We start from the raw sequence: 20,690 nt of genomic DNA, 5'->3' as shown, positions 1-20,690 counted from the left end.
ACCTTCAGGTCAGCCTGTGTGTGAGGCAGTAGAAGGAGCCTCCAGGCAAATGACTGATGACAGCAAAAGGGAGAAAATTCAAAACTAGCCCACGAGCTGTTTAATTCGCTACAGGGCATTGACTGCGGTTGAGAGCTTTGCAGGATTAAAACTGTTAAAAGCATAATCAACCTAAACATTAAATGCGTAATTGAGAGAGTAACAAGCTTTTGATGGAGTACAAACTTTTACTGCGTAAGAGTAGTCCATCTACACATGGGTTATCGTACAGCTGCTGCCTTGCTTTACCCCTTTCCTTTAAGGGAGTACTTTCTGCAGCCTAGCAGAGTGTGAGAGGCTTTTGCTACCCAATTTAGCCCATAATTGGCGCTGTAAGCTGCTTAATCAAAATTGATAATGTAGGGGGAGAAAGGAAGCATGGAAGATAGCGTGTGTGTGTGTCTTACAGAGAAGAGAGAAAAGCCTGGTAAGCTGGAAATAGGGGTAAGAAATTAAGATCTTTTAGTTGTGGAGGAAGGCATGACCCTTAGCCGCTGCAATCCATTTGGCTGCAGTTGCTGTATTTTAGAGGATTTGGTTTCTACGAAATCACAGGAAGGGGTTAGTGAGTTCTTTCTGGAAAGCTCTCTGCAATCTGTGTTGCCTGGGGGGAAATGGCAGTGTTCTCTGGACCTGTGGTTGCAATCTTAAAGCCTTTCAGTCTGTTCTCAGAAGTCCCACAAAAGACATTTGTAAGAGCGTCCTTACTTTTCCTCTTGCACAGAGATCTTAAGACTTTTTCTAAGTGAATTTGAGAAGTAAGCCTAGCCCAGAGATGTGCAAGTGTTTTGGCGTAAATTAATCCTATTTAAAGTACCTCACTTTTATAGTAAAAGCATTATGTTAACCTTGTACAGTTCTTACATTCCGTCCTGACCTGGTGGAGGTAGCCTGGGTTAGCCTTTCACTTGCAGTCTTGCTGAAGTGTACGACTACAGTTAATAATTCTTGAACATAGATGTAAATGCTGCAAAGGAGGCGATTCAGAGAAGCTTTGTGGGTTTGTGCGCACTGGCATCCGTACCAGCCTGAAATACCAGGAAACGTTTGTGAGGGAAGGGAACAGTGAGGCAATGCTGTTGTGGCAGTCGTGACAGTTTAAGAAAACAAAACCCTGGGCTGGTTGGGCTTATTTCTTCCCACCCTTGATTACGCAGTAATTCCCTGCTGTGTACCACGGAGACCTATTTAATCAGTCTTCTGTACTTCTTTTTATCTGAGAGATAGGGAACAATGTGTGAGTTAGTGCCTCTATCAATGTATCTTTAAAGTACTGCTGTAAAACAGTGCACTGTACAGAAAAATCAATGTATTCAGTAGCAGAAGAGCATTGTTCCCGTGGTTTAACAGGCAGCTGAAGTGGCAGTCGCTTCCTGCTGCCACACGTCCCCTCTAGCGTGTGTCAGAGGCTTACGCTGATCCTCTACCACCCTGCAGCCACCCAGTGCTAAGCTGATTGTGCTGGATCCTCTGGTGTTTTATTCCTTCAGTCCTTCCCCATCTTCCACTCTAACCACAGCAAATGCTTCAGAGTTTAGCAGCAGCCAAAAGGGGGTTCCTGAAATGAATGGATGAATGGTACTGTGTTCACGATCCACTTTCCCCAGCAGAATGTGGTGTTCTGGGTAACTGAATCACAGGTTTGGTAATCTGGATTGTGTGTGTTCTCTTCACTGCTCTGCAGAAGTCTAGGAAAGAGGAGGCTAAGGGGAGACCTTATCACCCTCTACAACTACCTGAAAGGAGGTTGTAGCGAGGTGGGTGCTGGTCTCTTCTCCCAAATAACAGGTGATAGGATGAAAGGAGAGGCCTCAAGTTGCACCAGGGGAGGTTTAGGTTGGATATCAGAAAAAATTTCTTTACTGAAAGAGTGATCAAGCATTGGAACAGGCTGCCCAGAGAAGTGGTGGAGTCTCCTTCCCTGGAGGTGTTCAAAAAATGTGTAGGCGTGGCGCTTCAGGACATGATTTAGTAGGCAGGGTAGTGTTGGGCTGGCAGTTGGACTTCATTTTAGATGTCTTTTCCAACTTCAATGATTTTATGAAATTCAGATTTCACTGGGTCCTGGGTGAGGAAGGGACAAAGAAGTGGAAATCAAGATGTTTCTGAGTCAGGCAGTGCCATTACCATTGCCGGTTTACACCAATTGGGTGTCTGCCCTTGAAGAAATGATATCTTCAGTCCTTGCATCTAAATGCATTTCCTTCTCGGGAGCACGCTTAATGGTTGCTATGGACAAGTGGATGCTGAAAGGCAGCCACTCACCATTTAGGATTCTTGGCAAATTTGTTTTCTGAATTCTGCATATAATAGACATATTTCTGCCTGGAATAACTGGGGAAGAAAATAACAACACAAAACAAAAACCTCTGCCAAAACACCCAGGATGTGTGTTTATTTCTCAACAGGTCCAGGAGCTGTGCTCCAAGCTGAAATGCTGTGTCCAGAGGAGGCTACAAAGATGATCCAAGGGCTGGAGCGCCTCCCATACGAGGACAGGCTGAGAGCTGGAGTTGTTCAGCCTGAAGAAGAGAGGGCTGCAGGGAGGCCTTATAGCAACTTTCCACTACCTGAAAGGGCTACAAGGAAGCTGAGGAGGGACTGTTTACAAAGGCTTGTAGTGACAGGATTGGGGGCAATGGGTATAAACTGGAGAAGGGCAGATGTAGACTAGACATAAGAAAGAATTTCTTCACCATGAGGGTGATGAGGCACTGGCACAGGTTGCCCAGGGAAGCTGTGGCTGCCCCATCCCTGGAGGTGTTCAAGGCCAGGTTGGATGGGGTCTTGGGCAGCCTGATCTAGTGGGAGGTGTCCCTGCCCATAGCACGGGGGTTGGAACTAGATGGGCTTTTAAGGTCCTTTCCCCACCAAACTCTATGATTCTATGCTAGAGTGCGCCACAGTCTTGTCATTGGGACCATAATTCACTAGGCTTTCATAGCTGAAGTGTTTCTGGCCATCTTAATTGGAATTGCATAGGAAGATACATTTCTAGGACTGATCCTTCCATTGGAGCTTCTCCCTGAACTCAAGCAGCATCGTCACTCTCTGCCTGAGTGGTATAAACTATGAGTGAATTCTTCATGGCTTCCCATGTACAAGAGATGTTCCTGAGAGGTAATTGGAGGTCGGAAATGCCTCCTGAGTAAATCCAGCACAGGCTTGGTTACTGGAATCAGAGGCTACTCTCAAAAACATCTCAGTTCATCTCTCAGATTACCTCTTATTATGTAGGCACTTTGAATTAAACTTCCGTCTTTCCCTTGCCTCCTTCCCATTTTCCGATGATCAGCTGGTCTTTTCCTTACAGAGAGAAACACCACACCTTGTGTCCTGCTAGGTCAGTTGCTGTCTCATCAACATCACGGCAAGCGATACTCGGAGCCCACCACCACCTTTGCAATGAAAAGCCACAGGAAGGCTACAAGGCTGGCCAGGAAATGCTTTAAGGCTTTTGTGACGTTGTTTCAAAGGCTGCACGCTGCTTAAAGAGGATCAGCAGCTCAGCTGCTAGAGAAGGACGTGATTCTAGGACCTCCGTGGGCTCATTTGAAGATCTGGAACTCAGGGAATCCCTGCACACCCTGCTTCCACCAGCTGACAATTTGCACTTGGGATCCTGTGTCTTCTGAGCTGCAAGTCAGCATCTCACTCACTGCCTTCTGCAATTCACAGGTTTTTCCTTAGCTGACCAGACAGGAGGAGCACACAAAAAAGACCCCAAGATATGATTCCTCAGCAAGGCAGGCAGAGCTTATGGCACACTAGCAGCCTCACCGCTGTTCCTCAGGCGACTGTGAGCCCACCTCTGCGGAGAAAACCCTTAAGACCCTCTTACCTTCTGCAGGATGTGGTCAATAATGATGGATAGTAGCTGTATCCAAATGAAACTGCAGCTTGCAGGGTTACAAACCCTTAGGAGGTGGCATTTGAAGGGAATACAAATTTGAAACAAGTGTTTTCAGCTACACTAAGACCACAAGTTGTGCTGTGGTTGGAGCTCCCTTTGAAGGACTTGGGCAACAAAAAAAAACAAAGAAAAGAATACTTTCAAGAAATGTCTCTTAGATGTCTCACTTGTATTGGGATTGAATGCAATCATTAAGGAAAAAAGGAAATGATAAGCTGGGCCAATGTAATGGGCCTGTTCCTGTAAGTACTGAGAGCAGTGTATCTACGACAAATAGTCTCGTACTTCCAACCTAACCTGCTAAAGATAAGTCCGTCATCAAGCCATATAGCCAGCTGGCTATAGCTGACCAGAGGTATGTACTTTTATATAGCTCTGAGCACACTTTAAGATGTTCCATGTGATATCAGAGCGTCCAGAAAACAAAAACAATGCCCTGGGCAGACTAACTGGTTGTGTCACATTGCAGTGACTGGGACCTTGGGTTACAGGTTGTCTGAGTTAAGTTTGAAGTCGGCAGATGACATAAAACAGAGATTAGAACTCAAAAGTGGCCCCCAAACATATTGCATTGTCACATCTATGAGTGGATGCTTGCTTAATCCCATCTCTTGCTACTGTTAGGGAAATTTGCTGTCAAAGGTGGCTCAGTTTCTCCTGTAGTTTTCCAGGGGGCAACCAGATTCAGGCAGATGAGGAGAGACCATCAGCCTGGAATGGCAGCAGAAGCAGAAAATTCCTGCTTATGGCCTGAAGCCAGGTCTGTCTGCCTATAGCTCACAGTCTTCCACCAAACTCATCATGCAGCCACCTTGCCTCCTAGGTTCGAAGTGGAGACGTAGATTTGCAAAGTGGCTTGGAATGTGAATGAGGATGCTCACAGGAGCCTGGTTCGGGAAGGGAAGGAAAGCTCTTCCAGAGCTCCTCGAGGTGTGCGTGCCTCATCTTCCAGGTCTAACAGGGTCCTCATGGTACTGGGAGCTACAAAGTTGGCTCTGTAAGATGGTGGTTGTGTGGGCACTCCAGAAGTCATCAGACTGGTTATATTTGGCTGCATAGATGAAGAAGGAAAATCATCAAATATGAAGGCAATGTTATTTTACTTACTCTTAACCATTTTCTCAGAATACCCATTAATCCTGTTTCTTGAAAAGTATGTGCAAACCTAGTTCCACTGGAAGAGGGTTTCCCCAAGTCAGTTAGTGAGTCATGGCCTTCCCGAAATAGCTTTCCTCCTCTGATGATTGGCCTTTCGGTGAGGCCAGAGTCCTGTGCTTCCCCGATTTGCAGGGGAGATATTTCAGCTGCATTATTTCCCTATTGATGAACTTATTTCACGTCTCCTGCAGTGCTGTTCATTTGAGGCTACGAGGACTTCCAGGGTGATTCACACAAGAAGGGCTGGCGAAGGGCTGGCTCCCGCAGCAGCTTTCCCTCAGGGGTACCTGAAATATGCTAAAGGAAGCTGAGAAGTACAGCAAGTGTATCTCACCTTTATCATCTGGTAATTAGCAACAAACAGAAGTCCCAGATCAGAGAGGACCTGCCATTTTAACTATGTTTGACCTCCAGTGAGGCACTGTGTGAAAAAAGGACCTTTTTTTTTTTTTTTCTCATAAACCTGCTGTGCATCCCTTTTGCCAGATGGTCTCTAGGATCATAGAATGGTTTGGGTTGGAAGGGACCTCAAAGATCACGCAGTTTCAATCCCTCTGCCATCCTCAGCGCCTTCTTTCACACTCCCACCACAGGAGGATGCACCTGGTCCCACTCCATCCCTCGCACCTGGCCCTCCCGACACCCCTCACCCCCCTCTCCCAGTGCTGCTGCTCGTGGGGCACCCGCGTTTGCTGGGTGACCTCTGGCAGCGACTGAGGCAAAGCCCCTGAAGAAGCCAAGGGATGTGGCGGAAGGGGACCATGAACTGTCTCAGTGGGAAACACTGGCCGAGAAGCAGCAGCTGGGGGCTCCCAAGCGCCTCTTGTCCTTGGCCACTGGGAGAGAGATACAACAGCTTTGAGGGGTCTTTATTCCTGTGAGCAGCCTGGGCAAACTGCAGGACCAGTTGCAGGGATTTGTGGACAAGGCAGGAGTTAAGCAAGGGCTGGATCCTTTGGCCCAGATTGTCCAAGCGCATACCTCCAGGTGACCCTTCCCACATGAGCAGTTCCAAAACAGCTGGAACTCAGCCCTGGAGTATTTCAAGGAACAGTGGCCATCAGAGAATTATACTCAGTCTCAGCTAATTTAAGTGGTTGTTTCAGGGTGATTCTGCCTGTTTATGTCTCTGCTTTTGTTTTGTTCCTTGTCTGAGTTGCCTCTGTCCCCATCCCCTCTATCCTTTCTCTGGCTTTCTTAGGAAGATAAATGACATTTAGCTCTGCAGCTCTTTTCTCTGCAAGAGTAATATTTTGCTTTGACTAACTGAGCATTTTGGATAACATATCTGAACTAATAAACCAGCTTAAGTATTTGCTTGCTTTTTCTTTAAGGCTTATTGTTTCTTGCTCAAGAGGTTTTAACTTCAATTCATGCTCTCAGCAAAATCTCTCCCTTCTCTGCATCCTCTGTAGCTGACAGTTTGCCTCTTGCTGGGCTTTACAGTTCGTTAGCCAATTTTTATTTTTAATTCCTTCATTCCTCCTGTTGCTAACTGCCATACTGGGTCTTGGAGCTTGGAAGTACACTGTTGTCCCTTAATTGTCTTCTCCATTTTTATATAAGGTGGCTCGTTTGTAATTATTATATACTTTTCTGTTTATTTTTCTTGAAATACTCAGTTAAGGTAGAAATAAGCACACATACAAGAAGCCTTAAACTCCAGGATACAGTAATTTCACCCTCCTGACCAGATCACATGTGGTGTCCACTAAGCCTCAGAGATGCAACAATTCTATGATGGGACCAGGATGTGAATTAGAAATAAGCTTTCCCCATGGACAAATTTCTGCATAATTATACTTGACAGTATTTCTGGATTGCTACTCAGGACAGTAGGTCTGTCTCTGGGCTCTGTTGGATGTGACACTGGACTAGTTGTGCCTCTCATCTCCTTCAGGGTGGCAATCTCTAAAGCACGGCTATTGCACCTCTGCAAGGTCCTCTTGTAACTTGCGATGTGAAATCAGGACACAACATTTTTCTTTGTGATGTTGTGTCTTACCTGCCCCTTTTCTCTTGCACATTTTCCTGCCACCCATCACTTCACATTCTGAGAGTCCTTTGGTTGTTTGACACTCCCAAACTCCATTTCTCACTGACCCCCAAAGCAGTTGTTCTCAAAAGGACAGTCTGAAGGAAGGAGCTGTTCACAAGTTGGTAGTAGGGAGAGCAGTCTAACAGAGCACGTGAGGCTTCCAACACTGTTGAATGAGGAGGTGTGGGTATAACAACTCCCAGCTACTTTTTCTTACCTCCAAGTGTTCTGTCTCCAAATGGAATTCACCACCTTATGCCAAGTACCCAAGGCAAATGATGAAGGGGGAGGTGTGAACAACCAAGAACTATATCCTAAAAGAGATCTTGTTTAGAAAGAGTTGTTTAGGCAGGGCTGGCAGAAATGCAGAGGAGAGCAGTGCAGCTTTAGCTCTTTTCCTCCTGTGGAGATAGGTACTTGGCTCTGGACTGCCAGAAGGTACCTGTCTTGGTCTGACGATTTACTCCATTGACTATCTTCTGGGAGACAGGGCTTTGTGTCGGATGTAACAGGGTTCAGAGGTGGTTCTGCTTTCTCCCCCTTCTCCCCTTTTTAAGAGCTAAAGCATTCAATTGTGGGAAATTCAGTTTTCATTCCCTCCTCTGTCTTGAGTATTTAGGTATTAATTATGGGAATCATAGAATTAAGTATGGAATCATAGAATCATAGAATATTTTGGGTTGGAAGGGACCTTAAAGATCATCTAGTTCCAACCCCCCCTGCCACGGGCAGGGACACCTCCCACCAGATCAGGCTGCCCAAGGCCCCATCCAGCCTGGCCTTGAACACCTCCAGGGATGGGGCAGCTACAGCTTCCCTGGGCAGTCTTACATGTTGGGCAGAATTCCTTGCTGTTTGCACTTGCTGAACTAAAACATGCATAGCCATTCTCTGCAAGTGGCTGTGAACAGCTTCAGCAGGACTGTTGATGGCAGACAGATGTGCATTTTAAGGATCTAAGCCTTGACCCTAGATTTATATCAGGACATCTAGGCAGTGCACTACACTGTATCCATGTTCTCCTCTGACTTCTGTTCCATGGGGACTGCACACCGATCTGCGGCACCCCCAACAGAGCTCTGGGTATTCGCTCTGCTTGCAGAGAGGTAAGGCTCTCTTGAAAGATTATGCGACAGCAGCTTCTAGAGTGGGGCTAGAGATTACCTGGAAAGTGGATTGTGCACTAAAAATGTCACTTGATTTCCTCACAACCAAATAGTTGCTGAAGACTTAGGCAATCCCTCATTTCCGCCTCTGATGTTGTGGTGTTTGCATTTGGATTTTCAATTTGGCAGCTGCTTAGTGTGTCCCTCTCTAAAGAAATACCATAATAATGAACCTGTGTTGTGTGACTGAAAGGAACAGATTATTTCTTGCAATTGTTGGAATATTCGCTGGTTTGCTTCAAGGCAGGGAGTAAGAAGGAAGTGTTCTCTGTAGGATTAAGACTGAAACGTAACACTGATGGATTCTGGCCATGATGCCAGCCTCTACCGAGCCTGTTAGCAGCATCTGTGATTGGTATGAACAGCTGTTGGGAAAATAGTTCTAAAAAATCTGCTAATCACAATAAAACACTTGATAAAAAGGAATTAAATATAGAAAACTGTTTTTTTAAAAAACCCACTTCATGTAGCCAGTCATGTACCAGAATAGTCTCATACTTTTGATTGCTCGGACAGTTTCTGAATATGCCTGTTTTAGTTTTCATATGAAACATGTTTAAACTTTTTTAATCTTAGAATGGTGGCTCCTAGGTTTTGAGTTTTTTTAAATATTTAATCAGATAACTGAGAAGGAAATGGCCAGAGGCCTGTTCATTCCCTACATAATCCATACTTAGTATCTTTATAGTTGTAATGCTGCTCTGTTTTTTTCAGGTTAACAGTTTTGTTTCTGGTGCTCTGTCTGACTTGGGCATCTGCACACCTATGATGGAGCATGGCCCTGGGTGAAATAGCTTGTCTAGACGGCATAGGCAGGACCTGACACCAAAAACCAGAACTGTGGGATTAGACTAGGCAGGAGATAATTAATTCTGGTCAACTACACTTTAAAACTGGTGATGTCTCCTGTTGAGGAGGGGAATATATTATTGCAGAAACATGAAAAAAATCCAGCACCAGCTGTGGTATGTGTCTTTACTCCCCTTTTTGGAGAGATTATCTCCTAGAGCTTTAAATAGTCATATTTGGGGAAGCTGCTCTATCTCTTTTAGGTGGAAATCTTGGAGACAGAATAAGTACCTCTTCCACTAGCCTGGAATATATAATCATGGAATCGTTAGGCTGGAAAAGACCTTAGAGATCATCAACTCTGACTGTACCTGTCCACTACTAAATCATGTCCCCAAGCATCTCATCTACCCATCTTTTAAACAGCTCCAGGGATGATGACTCAACCATCTCCCTGGGCAGCCTGTTCCAGTGCTTGATAGCCTTTTCCATGCAGAAATTTTTCTGATGTCCAATCTAAACTGGACTGTGGTCTCTGAGGCAGGAGAGACCCACCCGCTGCCGTGTGTTGTTGACGAGAGCCACACACGGTGTCTGCAAAGAAGCTGCTTGATCAGACATACCAAGAGGCCAAAGGACGAGAGTTCTCCCCTTGGACAGCTTGTCGAGCAGCTTGGCTGGGAAGTACCTGTTTGGCCAAGCAGGTCCAGTCAAGAAGCAGGTCCAGCAGTGCACAGGGCACCCTGGCTTGGGGCTCATGTGTGTCTTCCATGGAGCGGCTTTAGGTTGCAGAAGCAAACCCAAAGCCTCAGGATAAACCCAAAATAGTCAGACCAGGTTTTGGGTGGGGGACCCATCTCTCATGGCAGCATTGGCCTGGCCCAGCAGTAGGTAGCTGGCCCCGGCACCACCAGCTGCAGTGTTGTTGTTGATTTGCATTTAAAGTGCAGCCTAGACTGTTTGCTTTGTGAAAACAAAGATTGGCTAGTTTTGTTCTACTAGCATGAAATTTCATGCCGGTGGCTGATATTCTGGTGGAGTTTCAACACTGTGCACAAATAAACACATGCAGTTCATGGGCATTTTTCTTCAATTCTTTGAGATGTGAAGAAGTCTTATCAGCCAGGAGAAGTTTGTTTTCTGTGTAGCCCAAATCCTGAGGACACACAATTGCATTTCAAGAAGCTTACCAAGCAGCTGGCACTGAGGTGAATTAGTTATTTTAATTTGTTATTTTTTTAAGTAAGCCAGAGTTCTGGTTTATGCAAACCAGTGATAATGGGCAGCACAGCTTTGTGTAGGTGAGGCATGGCCGGAACGCAGAGGGAGCAGAGAGGACCTCCTTGTTGTCAAAGTGGCTCCGGCTTTCTGACTTCTGGCAATTTTTTTACTGTATCTCCTCAGTTTGCTTGCCTGTAGAGCAGAGATAATATTTTTCAGTCCCTGGGGGAAGATCACGTATGTGAAGGACTTAGAAGATAAAAAGCACTCTGTTACTGTGAGCTTTACATAAAACCAAAACGTGTAGTGCGATCTGACTCTTTTATGCTATCTCAGAGTGATTCACACATATCTAATAATCAAGAACTCAAAACCAGCAGTATTTTGCCGATGTAGAGAAAGTGGAGCTGCGAGAATATGCTTCATTCCTGGTTTTAGCCAACAAGCAGGAAAAAAAGTATTGCTGATTCTTGCAGTAGTAAACATTTTTTTTTCTTCAAGCTTCAGCTGTTCGAGTTATGTGAAAGACTTGGGCAGCTGAGGCCAGAGAGAAAATGTCATATTTCATGGGATTGGGTGGCACTAATTACTGAGTTGAAAAATCTAATTAGTAGCAATGTCTCAACATACTACAGGAGTCTCATTTTACCGGTCAGATGCCATATTGTTTTGATTTAGGTGAAGGAATGTTTCCAGGCAAACTCGCTGTGTTTTGCTGTGCTTGGTAATGTGCACATTGTGAAGGCAAACAGCTTATCCTGCTTTTGAGATAATTTGCCCGTGGCCGAGAATTATTGCACTTCCAAGTGACAAAATACTGCTCAAACCTATAGCGGAACTATCTCATGTATCATAAGATAATGTAATTGTGGTTCTCTAGTCCTTCCAGACTTGTTTGCTCTTACTAGCCAGCTGATATAGCTGGAGGAAAAATTGAACTTTCAGGGGTTGTGTATTCCTGAGAGAGTCTCTGGGGTTTTCGTCATTTTTTTTTTCTTGGGCAATATTAGATGATCTGATAAAAGATGCTGCCTCTCATGGGCAAAACAGTAAAAGCCTCTGAGGTCACATAAATCAAGGGCAGAAGTCATCAGCTTTTAAAAAGTCCTTCTATGGATATAGATCAAATACTGTATGAATGTATTAGGCAGAGAAGACACCTGTAATCATAACTTGTTTGTCTGCAAGGTGTGTAAGACCTAGCTGATAAGGTTAATACTGTGCTACTTTTCTGATTCAGTGCAGGAATTCAGAAGTGGTAAAACTCTGAAAAATGAGAAATCCATCAAAAGAGGTTGCTCTCTTGGGCTGTCCTCTGGTGGTTGCCAGGGAAAAGGCTTTCCCTTCACTGTGGTCCCTGAGGGCCATCAGGGAGGGGCTGGGTGGATATCGCTGTGCCCTTCGCAGGGCATCATGTCTTGCTTTCAAAACAAGGGAGCATTGAAAGCTCCTTGGAAACAATGAATAATTCTTCATGATGCGGAGCTTTCTTTTCGCTGTTTCGAAGCTGAGGCAGCTTTTTGAGAGTGCTGTGCCTGCTTTCCTCTAAAGTTTTACCTGGCAATGGCCAAGTCAATGGCAGATGAAATACGATCTCAGATGGCGCAGTACCTTCCGAATGGTAAGCTTGGCTGCAACGACCTGATCAGCTTCTGTACACAGGGCTTTGAGGATGTGTCTACAGTTGTGCCTGCCAGGTGCTTTACCTCCTACACTTTGCTGAGCAAGGGTGCACCTGAAATGCTGGGACTAAGGCTGCAACCCTGTCCTCTCTGTTGATATACTGGCTCTAGAACAGCAACGTGTCATGTCTCCTTATTTCTGAAGCAGACGCCTTTCTGCAGCTTTCATAAAATGTAGAGGTGCAGTTTCACACTAAACCTAACCCAACTTGTCCTTCTGGTGAGTCTGGCTGTTCTCTCTTCTTCTGGAGCGATTTGCTGAGCCACACATCCCCGCTGCTTCACCACGGCCAGAGCTGATACGGGGCCAGGTGCAGGAACCCTTAGCTGGTGGGCAAAAAGGGAGGCAGAAAAGACAGGCACTTGGATTGGTAGAAGTGTAACCTGGAACTGCTGATAGGTATGTAATATGGGATTAGGCTGTGTGTAAACCTCTTCCCCTCAAGAGTTTCCAAGCAGACTCGTGAGAATTATACCAAGATAAGGGTTTGTAGAAAAATTAAATCTCAGGTGCAACGTGTTGTGTTATGAACCCAGTCTGCAGGATCCCCAGAATGCCTCTCATACTTTTCACATGAGCCAAGGAATGAAAAAAAAAAAAAAGCCAGTTCAACTGCACAAAGAGAGGGTGTGAGGGGTTGAGCTTTAAGAGTTTTGTAGCCTCTGGCCTCAGATACTTTGTGCTGAGACTTACAAAACAGAAACACAAGATTAGTCTTTAAAATGTTACTTAATGATTTTCTTTTTTACTTTAGTATTCAAGGGTTCCTTTTAGAGTTACTGGCCTTGAGTGATGTGGCCAAGAACCTTACTGTAGCCTTGCTTTGGGAGAACAGCAACACTGCGTGTCCCGCACTGTTCGTGGCTTCAATGATTTAACAACAGGCTAGTAAAGGCAACTGTGCAGAAACCAAAGGATGAGTAAAGTAGCACTAATTGTTAAACCAACAGTCATGTTGTACTCATCTTTTTTTAGACACTATCCCTGTTTTTCATCTTTTGGCTAAGTTTGGTTTCCTCTCTGCCCCTCTTCCTCTTGTTTTTCAGTTACTTTGAATTCAAATATTGCCGATACTGATGTCTTCATATTTTTTTTCCAAAAGCTACAGCAGGTAAGTTTTTAATTTTTCAGCCAAATACTTTGCTATATGAAAGAGTTGAAATGTTTTCCTACCTCCTGAGTTCAAGGCTTCCTTTGCTGTCTTCTTTTCCTTGTTTTCTTAGCATATTGGTCTGTCTTGTAAAGCAGTAAGTTCCAATGACAGAGTGTTCTCTGTGAAGCCTGGGTGGCAATAGGAATAGTATTGCTATTGTTTTGTCCATGTACAAACTTGTTTCTCTCATTGAAAGAACTATTTGCTTTGTTTTTATATCCTGTGGCATATCTGATGAATCTTTTGCCTCTAAACAGTTCCCAGAAGACTCTTTGTGAGAGCTCAATAGAAGGATTACACACATTCCTGGATTTCACAACTGTAAATGCTTTTTGGTAGTGTCAGTGCTTTGGACTGGTAAGTGTATTGATGACTGCTGTGAAAATGTCACGTTCTCTTATTTTGCAGCTGTAGTGATGGGCAGAATCTGGCTTCTATTTGGGTTGTTGCAGCCTAGATGAGTTTGAAACCTATTTTAATATGTTCCATGATATACATAATCTTTCTTTGGCTGGGATGGGCAGTGGAGGGAGTAGGAGGATGGGAGAAAAGAGAATAATCATCAGTTTCTATGAGCATATACACTACATGCTATAATGCTCACTTTGTCATAAATGTAAAATCAGAAGGCAGTCATGATTCCTGAAGGACTCTTAGGTGTGTTTACCCAGTTTTTTGAACGTTTGGAATCTCTGCCTGTGCTACCTGGATGCAGACTGACTTCAGCCAGACAGATGATGAGTTCAGTTAGCATGGCGTAGAGGTAAAAGTAATGAGCCCTACTGAGAAACAGGATATTTGTCTTCTACTCAGTCCTGGCCTACTGTAGCTCTGTTTGCTTGGAGCCTGGATAGTTCTTGCTTGTGTCTGACTACTACAAGGTGCCATATGTCCCTTTCTTTCACTTCACTTCACTCCTCTCGAGCTGCTGTGGTTCTCATGAAGACAGTAATGTGCTGGAGCCAGTGGGCGCGGTGTGACTCAACAGCATTTGCAAGGAGATGCTGCTGCTTTATTTTTCCAGGATGTTACTGGTGCTGCTGGAACTTTGCTTGCAGGGAGGGGAGGTTTTGAAGAATCCAGTTTTGCAACTTGAGAGCTCTTCATTTACTCTATTTGACTGAGGCTTGTAAAGGGAGTTCAGAAAGGTTGTACAAAACAGAGTAAGAAGTGTTCCTAACAAATTCTAGGAAGGTTTTTCCTATATACTTTGTAAATAAAAGGATACAGTTTATTTACATTTTCTTAAATTCAGAGTGCTGAAAACAGTGAATCAAAAGTCCCTTTCTGGTTAGAGATTTCTTTTATGAGAAGCAGTCTCTCTTTAGTTCCAATCCAATGCCTGTTACACCCCTAAAGAGTCAATCACTTCTGAATCGTAATTAGACCGATAATAGGTCTGCTCAGGAAAGTTAAATCCATCAGGAATGCCTGCAATTTGTCCTCAAACACTGCCAACTGACTTTCCAACAAAGTTCTATCAGGAAATAAATCATCAAAATGTGTGTTTGCAATGTTTAAAGATGTCTTTTGGTATCCCCATCTTGGGGGTTTCTTTTAATGTACTGTCAGAAATGACGTTGCATATTTAGGTTTTTCTTTATTTTTGATGAAGAAGGGTAACTTGATAGGCGTGTGTGCAAGATTCACTTGATTTACAGTTACATACATCTGTGTATGCTTTTTAAGGGATGTGGTGACTGTGCTGCCAAGAGCAGTCAGCTGTTTTGTAGAGTTCAAGGTAGGCATCGAATTATACCTTCAACGTTAGTGCAATGTCAGTACAATCCAAAGGCATAAAATTATCCCAAATTTCTCTTCCACAGTACAGTGGATTTTCATACACGATATTTAGGCTCCCTGCTTGCAAAGACAGTAATTCTCCAGCTTTTTTTCTTGTTTTGTTTACAAATTAAACTTATAATAGTTGTGCTTACACGAATCACTACTTCATAATACAAATAGCAATAGCGCTTGATGTGTTCTTTCATTATGGTAGAGAACAAACTCCTAAGAGAGATCAAATAACTCTGAAAGACAGGAGTGCATCCACTGTCATTAGCTGTGCACAGCGCCTTTAATTGGTGTAACTGACAGGTAAGTAAGTATTCATTTTGGCTATTAAAGAACCTCACTCCACAAACAGGCTTTGTTGTGCATGTGCCAGTATTTCTTAGTGCACCATGACTTAGGAGATGTTTCCTGTCAGAGTCACAAAAATTCTGTAACAGCATTGAAAGATACGAAGTTTGTCTATAAAGCACCTCTGTGCCGTTCTTTCCTTCTCCATTGTTGAAGATGTGTAGGCAGCAATTAGCATCCTACACATTGCTTAGGAGTGAAAACATAGTTGGGGTTTCAGCGTTACTGCTGTGCAGTGTTAAAACCAGACATTAACCCAAACTTGCTCTGATTTGTGTTACATTGCAAGAGGGATGATTAATGAATGACTCAAGAATAAAACATGATTTCAATGATGAACTAGCATGCTCCTTTTCTGTCAGTGGCGTGGGCTGGCTTTGACTTGTCCGTCTTGGCTACCTGAAACAAGTTAGCGTGCACCTGTACAAGCGACCTGCCAGTGAATGCGGGAGCGGTGGCAGAGGGACACGCTGCAGGTGGCGATGACCGGGGAGCAGTCAGCCACTTTGCTGCCACCACAGCTACTTACTGAGCAGGTAAAACCAGAGCACGTTTTATGATAGAAATTTTTGGTTTTAATAGAATGAGAAGAGATGAAACCAGAGGTGAATGAGATTGCTAGACTAGTTTGTTATTTTTTTCCTGAAAACTCTTCAGCTTTTTTCACCTTCTCATCTATCTTCTATCAAGAAAGAGAATAGACCTGTTCTCCCAGGTAGTCTGCTAGTGTTTCCTGCATTTTCTTGGCTTGTCTTAAAAAGAGCAGTATTAAGCTCCTAGCTAAAGATGTGCATGTGTCACTGACTAAAATAGGAGATGCAAAGGAAAAATCAAACTGAATTTCAGATCTTTTTGGTACTTTTCCTGTGTTTTGCTGCCAAATGGGGAGTGAAGGGTGTGCAGAGACCAGAAATCCTGGAGTGGGAATGCTGTGCAAGGCCCACGGCTTTACTGGCGCTGCCTGACATTGTTGAACATGACTGATTCATATCTGCACTCAGCCCCACACCAACCATGTATATTACCCTGGCCATATCTAACAGGGCAAACGTTCCAAGTGGGGACAAGCTTGTGTAGGTTAACCCTGCTTTCCAGGCCCCTGTTTTCACTTAGCATCACCTTGACCTGCTCTGTAAGTTTTTATCAGTTGGTCCTTGTAGCAGGTGTGCTCTGGCTGCTCCCCCAGCAACCTAATTTCATTGGAGAAGTTGTTAGAGGACAGCAGGGCTCCTGGCTCATGGGGAAGCAGCTCGGCACAAAAAGTTGCTCAAAACAAATATTGATAAAATATTTACCAACACTTTCAGAAAGCAGAATTGAACAACCTAACCTGTAACCTTCCTGCCCCTCCATTCTTCGAAAAAAAAAAAAAACAGTGAAGAATGCACCGTTTCTTTGTGCCACCTCCCTGTTAGAAATGTGTGCTTTACTTCTAGCCTGACTGTGGTTCTCACCACCAATGGATCTGGCTTCTGTGCTTTAGTATTCCTCACTGCAATATAACCCTTTTATTATGTCTAGACATCAGAAAGTTTTCTGAGGTCACTTGCTGTGAGGCCTGTTTTAATGACCTAAATGCTTTCAGGTTTCTTCTTTGCATGTGTCTCCTCTCTACAATGTTTTTGAACAGTGGGCACTGGCGCTGTGTGCAGCATTCCAGTAGCAGGGGCTCTGGTGTATTAAGATACCATATCCTCATTATTCTGACTAGAGATTTTCTTATTTATAGGTACAGGGGTACATTTTTTTCCTTTTGGCAAGACTGTGGCTTTGACTTCACACGCAGCTGTTTACCTGCCTCCTCTTTTTGGAGTTTCTGCTTCCTGGGACAGTGAATGCCTCGTTCCTACAGACATGGAGACACTAAGTGACCTGTGCTCAGCTTAACATCAAAGTGATCTTCCTCTAATTCTGCAGTATCTTCCCACTTGCTCTTCTGCATATGTTTGTTTGCCATCTGCAAGCTTTAACAGTAATTTTAGTAACTTATTGCTTATTAAACAGTAATCTCAATTGTTTATTTTACTGGAGTAAATATGGAAATGGAGCACAGCATCTTCAAAAGTGCTCCAGCAGTATGGAAAGTGATAAAACAGTGTTCTGTTTCTACCTAACAGGATACATTTCAGACCCAAACCCAGAGAGCCATTTTGGATGTTTACCTTGCTGATGGCAGCAATATTAGACTTGATATCCAGACATCAGACACTGCAGAAAGAATTTTAGAGGTAATGGGCTTCTAGAATTGTGTTGAAATTTTCCATTTGTGAGAAGTAGGCAAAAATGAAGATAATTTCTGTTAGGAAAGGACAAAACTCTCTGTTTGGAGACATATAAGAATATATGCGTTTTTTGAGGAGATTATTGTGCCAGGAGCAAGGGGGGACATTGCTGATTTCGCAGATGAGCTTTTTTGGTTCTTAGATTTGTCCACAATTTGTCTCTCCTTATTGTTACACGCCCTCTGCTTCTATGGCATTTGTCTGTCAAGGTCAAGTTTCCTTCATATATGATAGAATCAGTAAATAGACACTATTCCTTTTCGGGATGTATTTTTTGTTCACTCCCCCTTTGGTTTATCATAGTGTGGGTGAAAGTACTTGAACGTTGGAGTCAGAAATGACATTCTAGTCTTGGCATATGCCTTAGGCAGAGTACTTTTGTAAAAACAGAGCGTGCAGCTGGTATGTGTGGTTTGTCTGCATACTTCTCCCTCACTTTTTTTGTGTGCCCCGATGCTTGCCATGAAGTTGTGGGGCTGCCTTTGTGGTGCTGGCACGGCTCTGGCACTGTGGTTCGGGGATGTGGGGAACAGCTGGTGTAGTACATACAGTAAACAACTGCTAGTTACATTTTGAAACCAGTAGCAACCAAATGTTGTTTACATAACTGGCTGGCTTGTGTTTGAAACTTTCAGCTGGGGTTCCCTTCTTAATCCAGGAGAGGAGGGGCACAGCACTCTGCATATTTTGTGTATTTTCATCTGTGTGCATGTGCACCAATTGCAGTACAGGATGAGGGATGATGTGATTGAGAGCAGCCCTGTAGAGAAGGACTTCGTGGTACTGTTTGATAAGAAGCTCAACATGAGCCAGCAATGTGTGCTCACAGCCAGGAAAGCCAACCATATCCTGGGCTGCATCAGAAGACACATGGCCAGCAGGGTGAGGGAGGTGATTCTGCCCCTCTATTCCTCTCTTGTGAGACCTCATCTGGAGTATTGTGTCCTGTTTTGGAATCCTCAGCATAGGAAGGATATGGAACTGTTGGAACAGGTCCAGAGGAGGGCTACAGAGATGAGGCTGGAGCACCTCCCATATAAGGACAGTCTGAGAGAGTCGGGGTTGTTCAGCCTGGAAAAGAGAAGGCTCTGAGGAGACCTTATAGTGACCTTCCAGTACCTGAAGGGGCTACAAGAAAGCTGAGGAGGGACTGTTTACAAAAGCTTGTAGTGATAGGACAAGGAGCAATGGCTATAAACTGGAGAGGAGCAGATTTAGACTAGACATGAGGAGGAATTTCTTCACCATGAGAGTGGTGAGACACTGGCACAGGTTGCCCAGGGAAGCTGTGGCTGCCCCATCCCTGGAGGTGTTCAAGGCCAGGTTGGATGGGGCCTTGGGCAGCCTGATCTAGTAGGAGGTGTCCCTGCTCATGGCAGAGGGGTTGGGACTGGATGGTCTTTAAGGTCCTTTCCAACCCAAACCATTCTATGATTCTATGATTCCATGATTCTATGATTCTATGAGCAAGGCTGAAGCCTATTCCCCAGTTGCTCCCATTTCCTAATCTTAACAGTAATAACAAAGACTGCACCTACCAGATGGGTACTCTTCTTTGTCATGGGAATCTGAAATTTCCTCTTATCACACTGAACTTAATTTCTGTTGTGCCTTTGCAATCGGAGTTTGTGCAGGTAGTTCTCAGCTGGCCATAGACCATTGGTGTCCTCTGTCAAGCTGAATAGTGTGTTAGTCTGGCTGCAGAACACAATGTCTGTGTGCAGTTACCATGATTTGGGTAACACAGGGTAAACGCTTGCTGGCTTTGTTCTCCCATGGGGTTCACACCACCTGAGGCAATGCTGGGACCAGTTCTTCCAGAGGAAGGTGTATGTCTGAGCTGGCCTTAGACCCTGCAACAGGAGACTTGTGGAGGCCTTGAGTAGAGTGGGAAATGCTGAAGGCATTGTTGGGAGTAGGGAGGAGACAGAAATTTTGATTTGTGGAGAAGGAAGCATGTGCTAACAGGGTGGAAGAAGTAAGGAGATACTTTTAGGTAAGAGTCTTCCATAGGGACCTTAAGTAAGGAAAGGATTTGCTAATATACTTTACAAAGTACTAATAATTTAGGCTTGGTAAAAGTGTTTGGTTTGCAGTAGGTCAAGGTAATTTCCAAGCCAGAAAGTGGTGTTGTGTGTTGCTCTGTACATTGCATTTATAGATGTTTAATGTTCATGTGGCACTTGAAAAAAACAATGACAATTGAAACACTGCAGATGCCATTTCTTCTTTCCTGGTCCTAAAGGTGAGATAGGGCTTTTAGGAATTATTAAGCTTTTGTCATTGTAAGAATGCTACCACCTTCACTGTTGTTTTGCAGTGGAGGTAGACTTGGCCACCATCAGTCCCTAAAATCCCGGTGCTCAGGCCACATAGACTGGCTTGTACTTTGATCCAAGAAATAAAGTAAGTCAAAATCCTACTGAATCAGAGATCTGTGGTTGACATTCCTGGAAAATGCCATCTGGTATGCTTAGTATTATGCTACTAAAGGATAACAAGTTGAAGCTCTGTGGCCAATTTCCTGAAATAATTTATGGGCATTTCCTAGCACAGAGGCAGACAGAATGCTGCTAATATTCACTGTTCCGTGTTTGTACTTTGGCAACTGTCTTCCCATTATACCTGGGGTCTGAACACAGTGTGAGACAAGTGATTTTATCTCTGCCACCCTCTCCGGTAGCAGCTCTGATATTAACAAGTATAAGGGAAATCTCATGAATGTTTATTTTAACTTCCTAACCTATATTTAGCTTAATGTCTACTTTTTCCCATGCACAAAAATATGTCTGTTTTTAAAACCAGCTGACATAGCTGGAGAAAATCCTTCTGACCTGTAAAGAAGAGTGAATTCACAATGCTGTCGCTGTAACACAGAGCTGGAGGGGTTTCGGGATTGGCACCATTTGGAAGAAGACTGAAAACTGGTACTTCCACATTATGCTCAGACAAAGAAAGTCCAGCTTCTCTAACCCAAGTGTGACTCCTCTGTCAGGTTGCACAATCTGCCAGATGAGCTATGATAGGAGTGTTCTCAGGGGTGGAGAGCTTCCTTATGGTTGTTACACCATATTCCTGAGCAAACTCAGGAGATGATGGTCACTGC

General features: G+C 44.1%; 1 protein-coding gene across 1 annotated transcript in view; it reads left to right on the top strand.

Annotated features, from left to right (window-relative positions):
- The first annotated feature begins 11,801 nt into the window (after positions 1-11,801).
- SNX31 (sorting nexin 31) overlaps positions 11,802-20,690 on the top strand; it is a 23,230-nt gene continuing 14,341 nt past the window's right edge. The window contains 4 exon segments of the mRNA XM_069853181.1: positions 11,802-11,859; positions 11,862-11,945; positions 13,054-13,118; positions 17,420-17,530. Of these exon segments, the coding sequence (XP_069709282.1) occupies positions 11,802-11,859; positions 11,862-11,945; positions 13,054-13,118; positions 17,420-17,530 (318 nt within the window).

Source organism: Phaenicophaeus curvirostris, chromosome 3, assembly GCF_032191515.1.
Source record: "Phaenicophaeus curvirostris isolate KB17595 chromosome 3, BPBGC_Pcur_1.0, whole genome shotgun sequence".
In the NCBI taxonomy this organism is placed as follows: Eukaryota; Metazoa; Chordata; class Aves; order Cuculiformes; family Cuculidae; genus Phaenicophaeus; species Phaenicophaeus curvirostris.
Note: the sequence above shows the minus strand (reverse complement) of the source record. Positions and strands in the feature narration are given on the sequence as shown.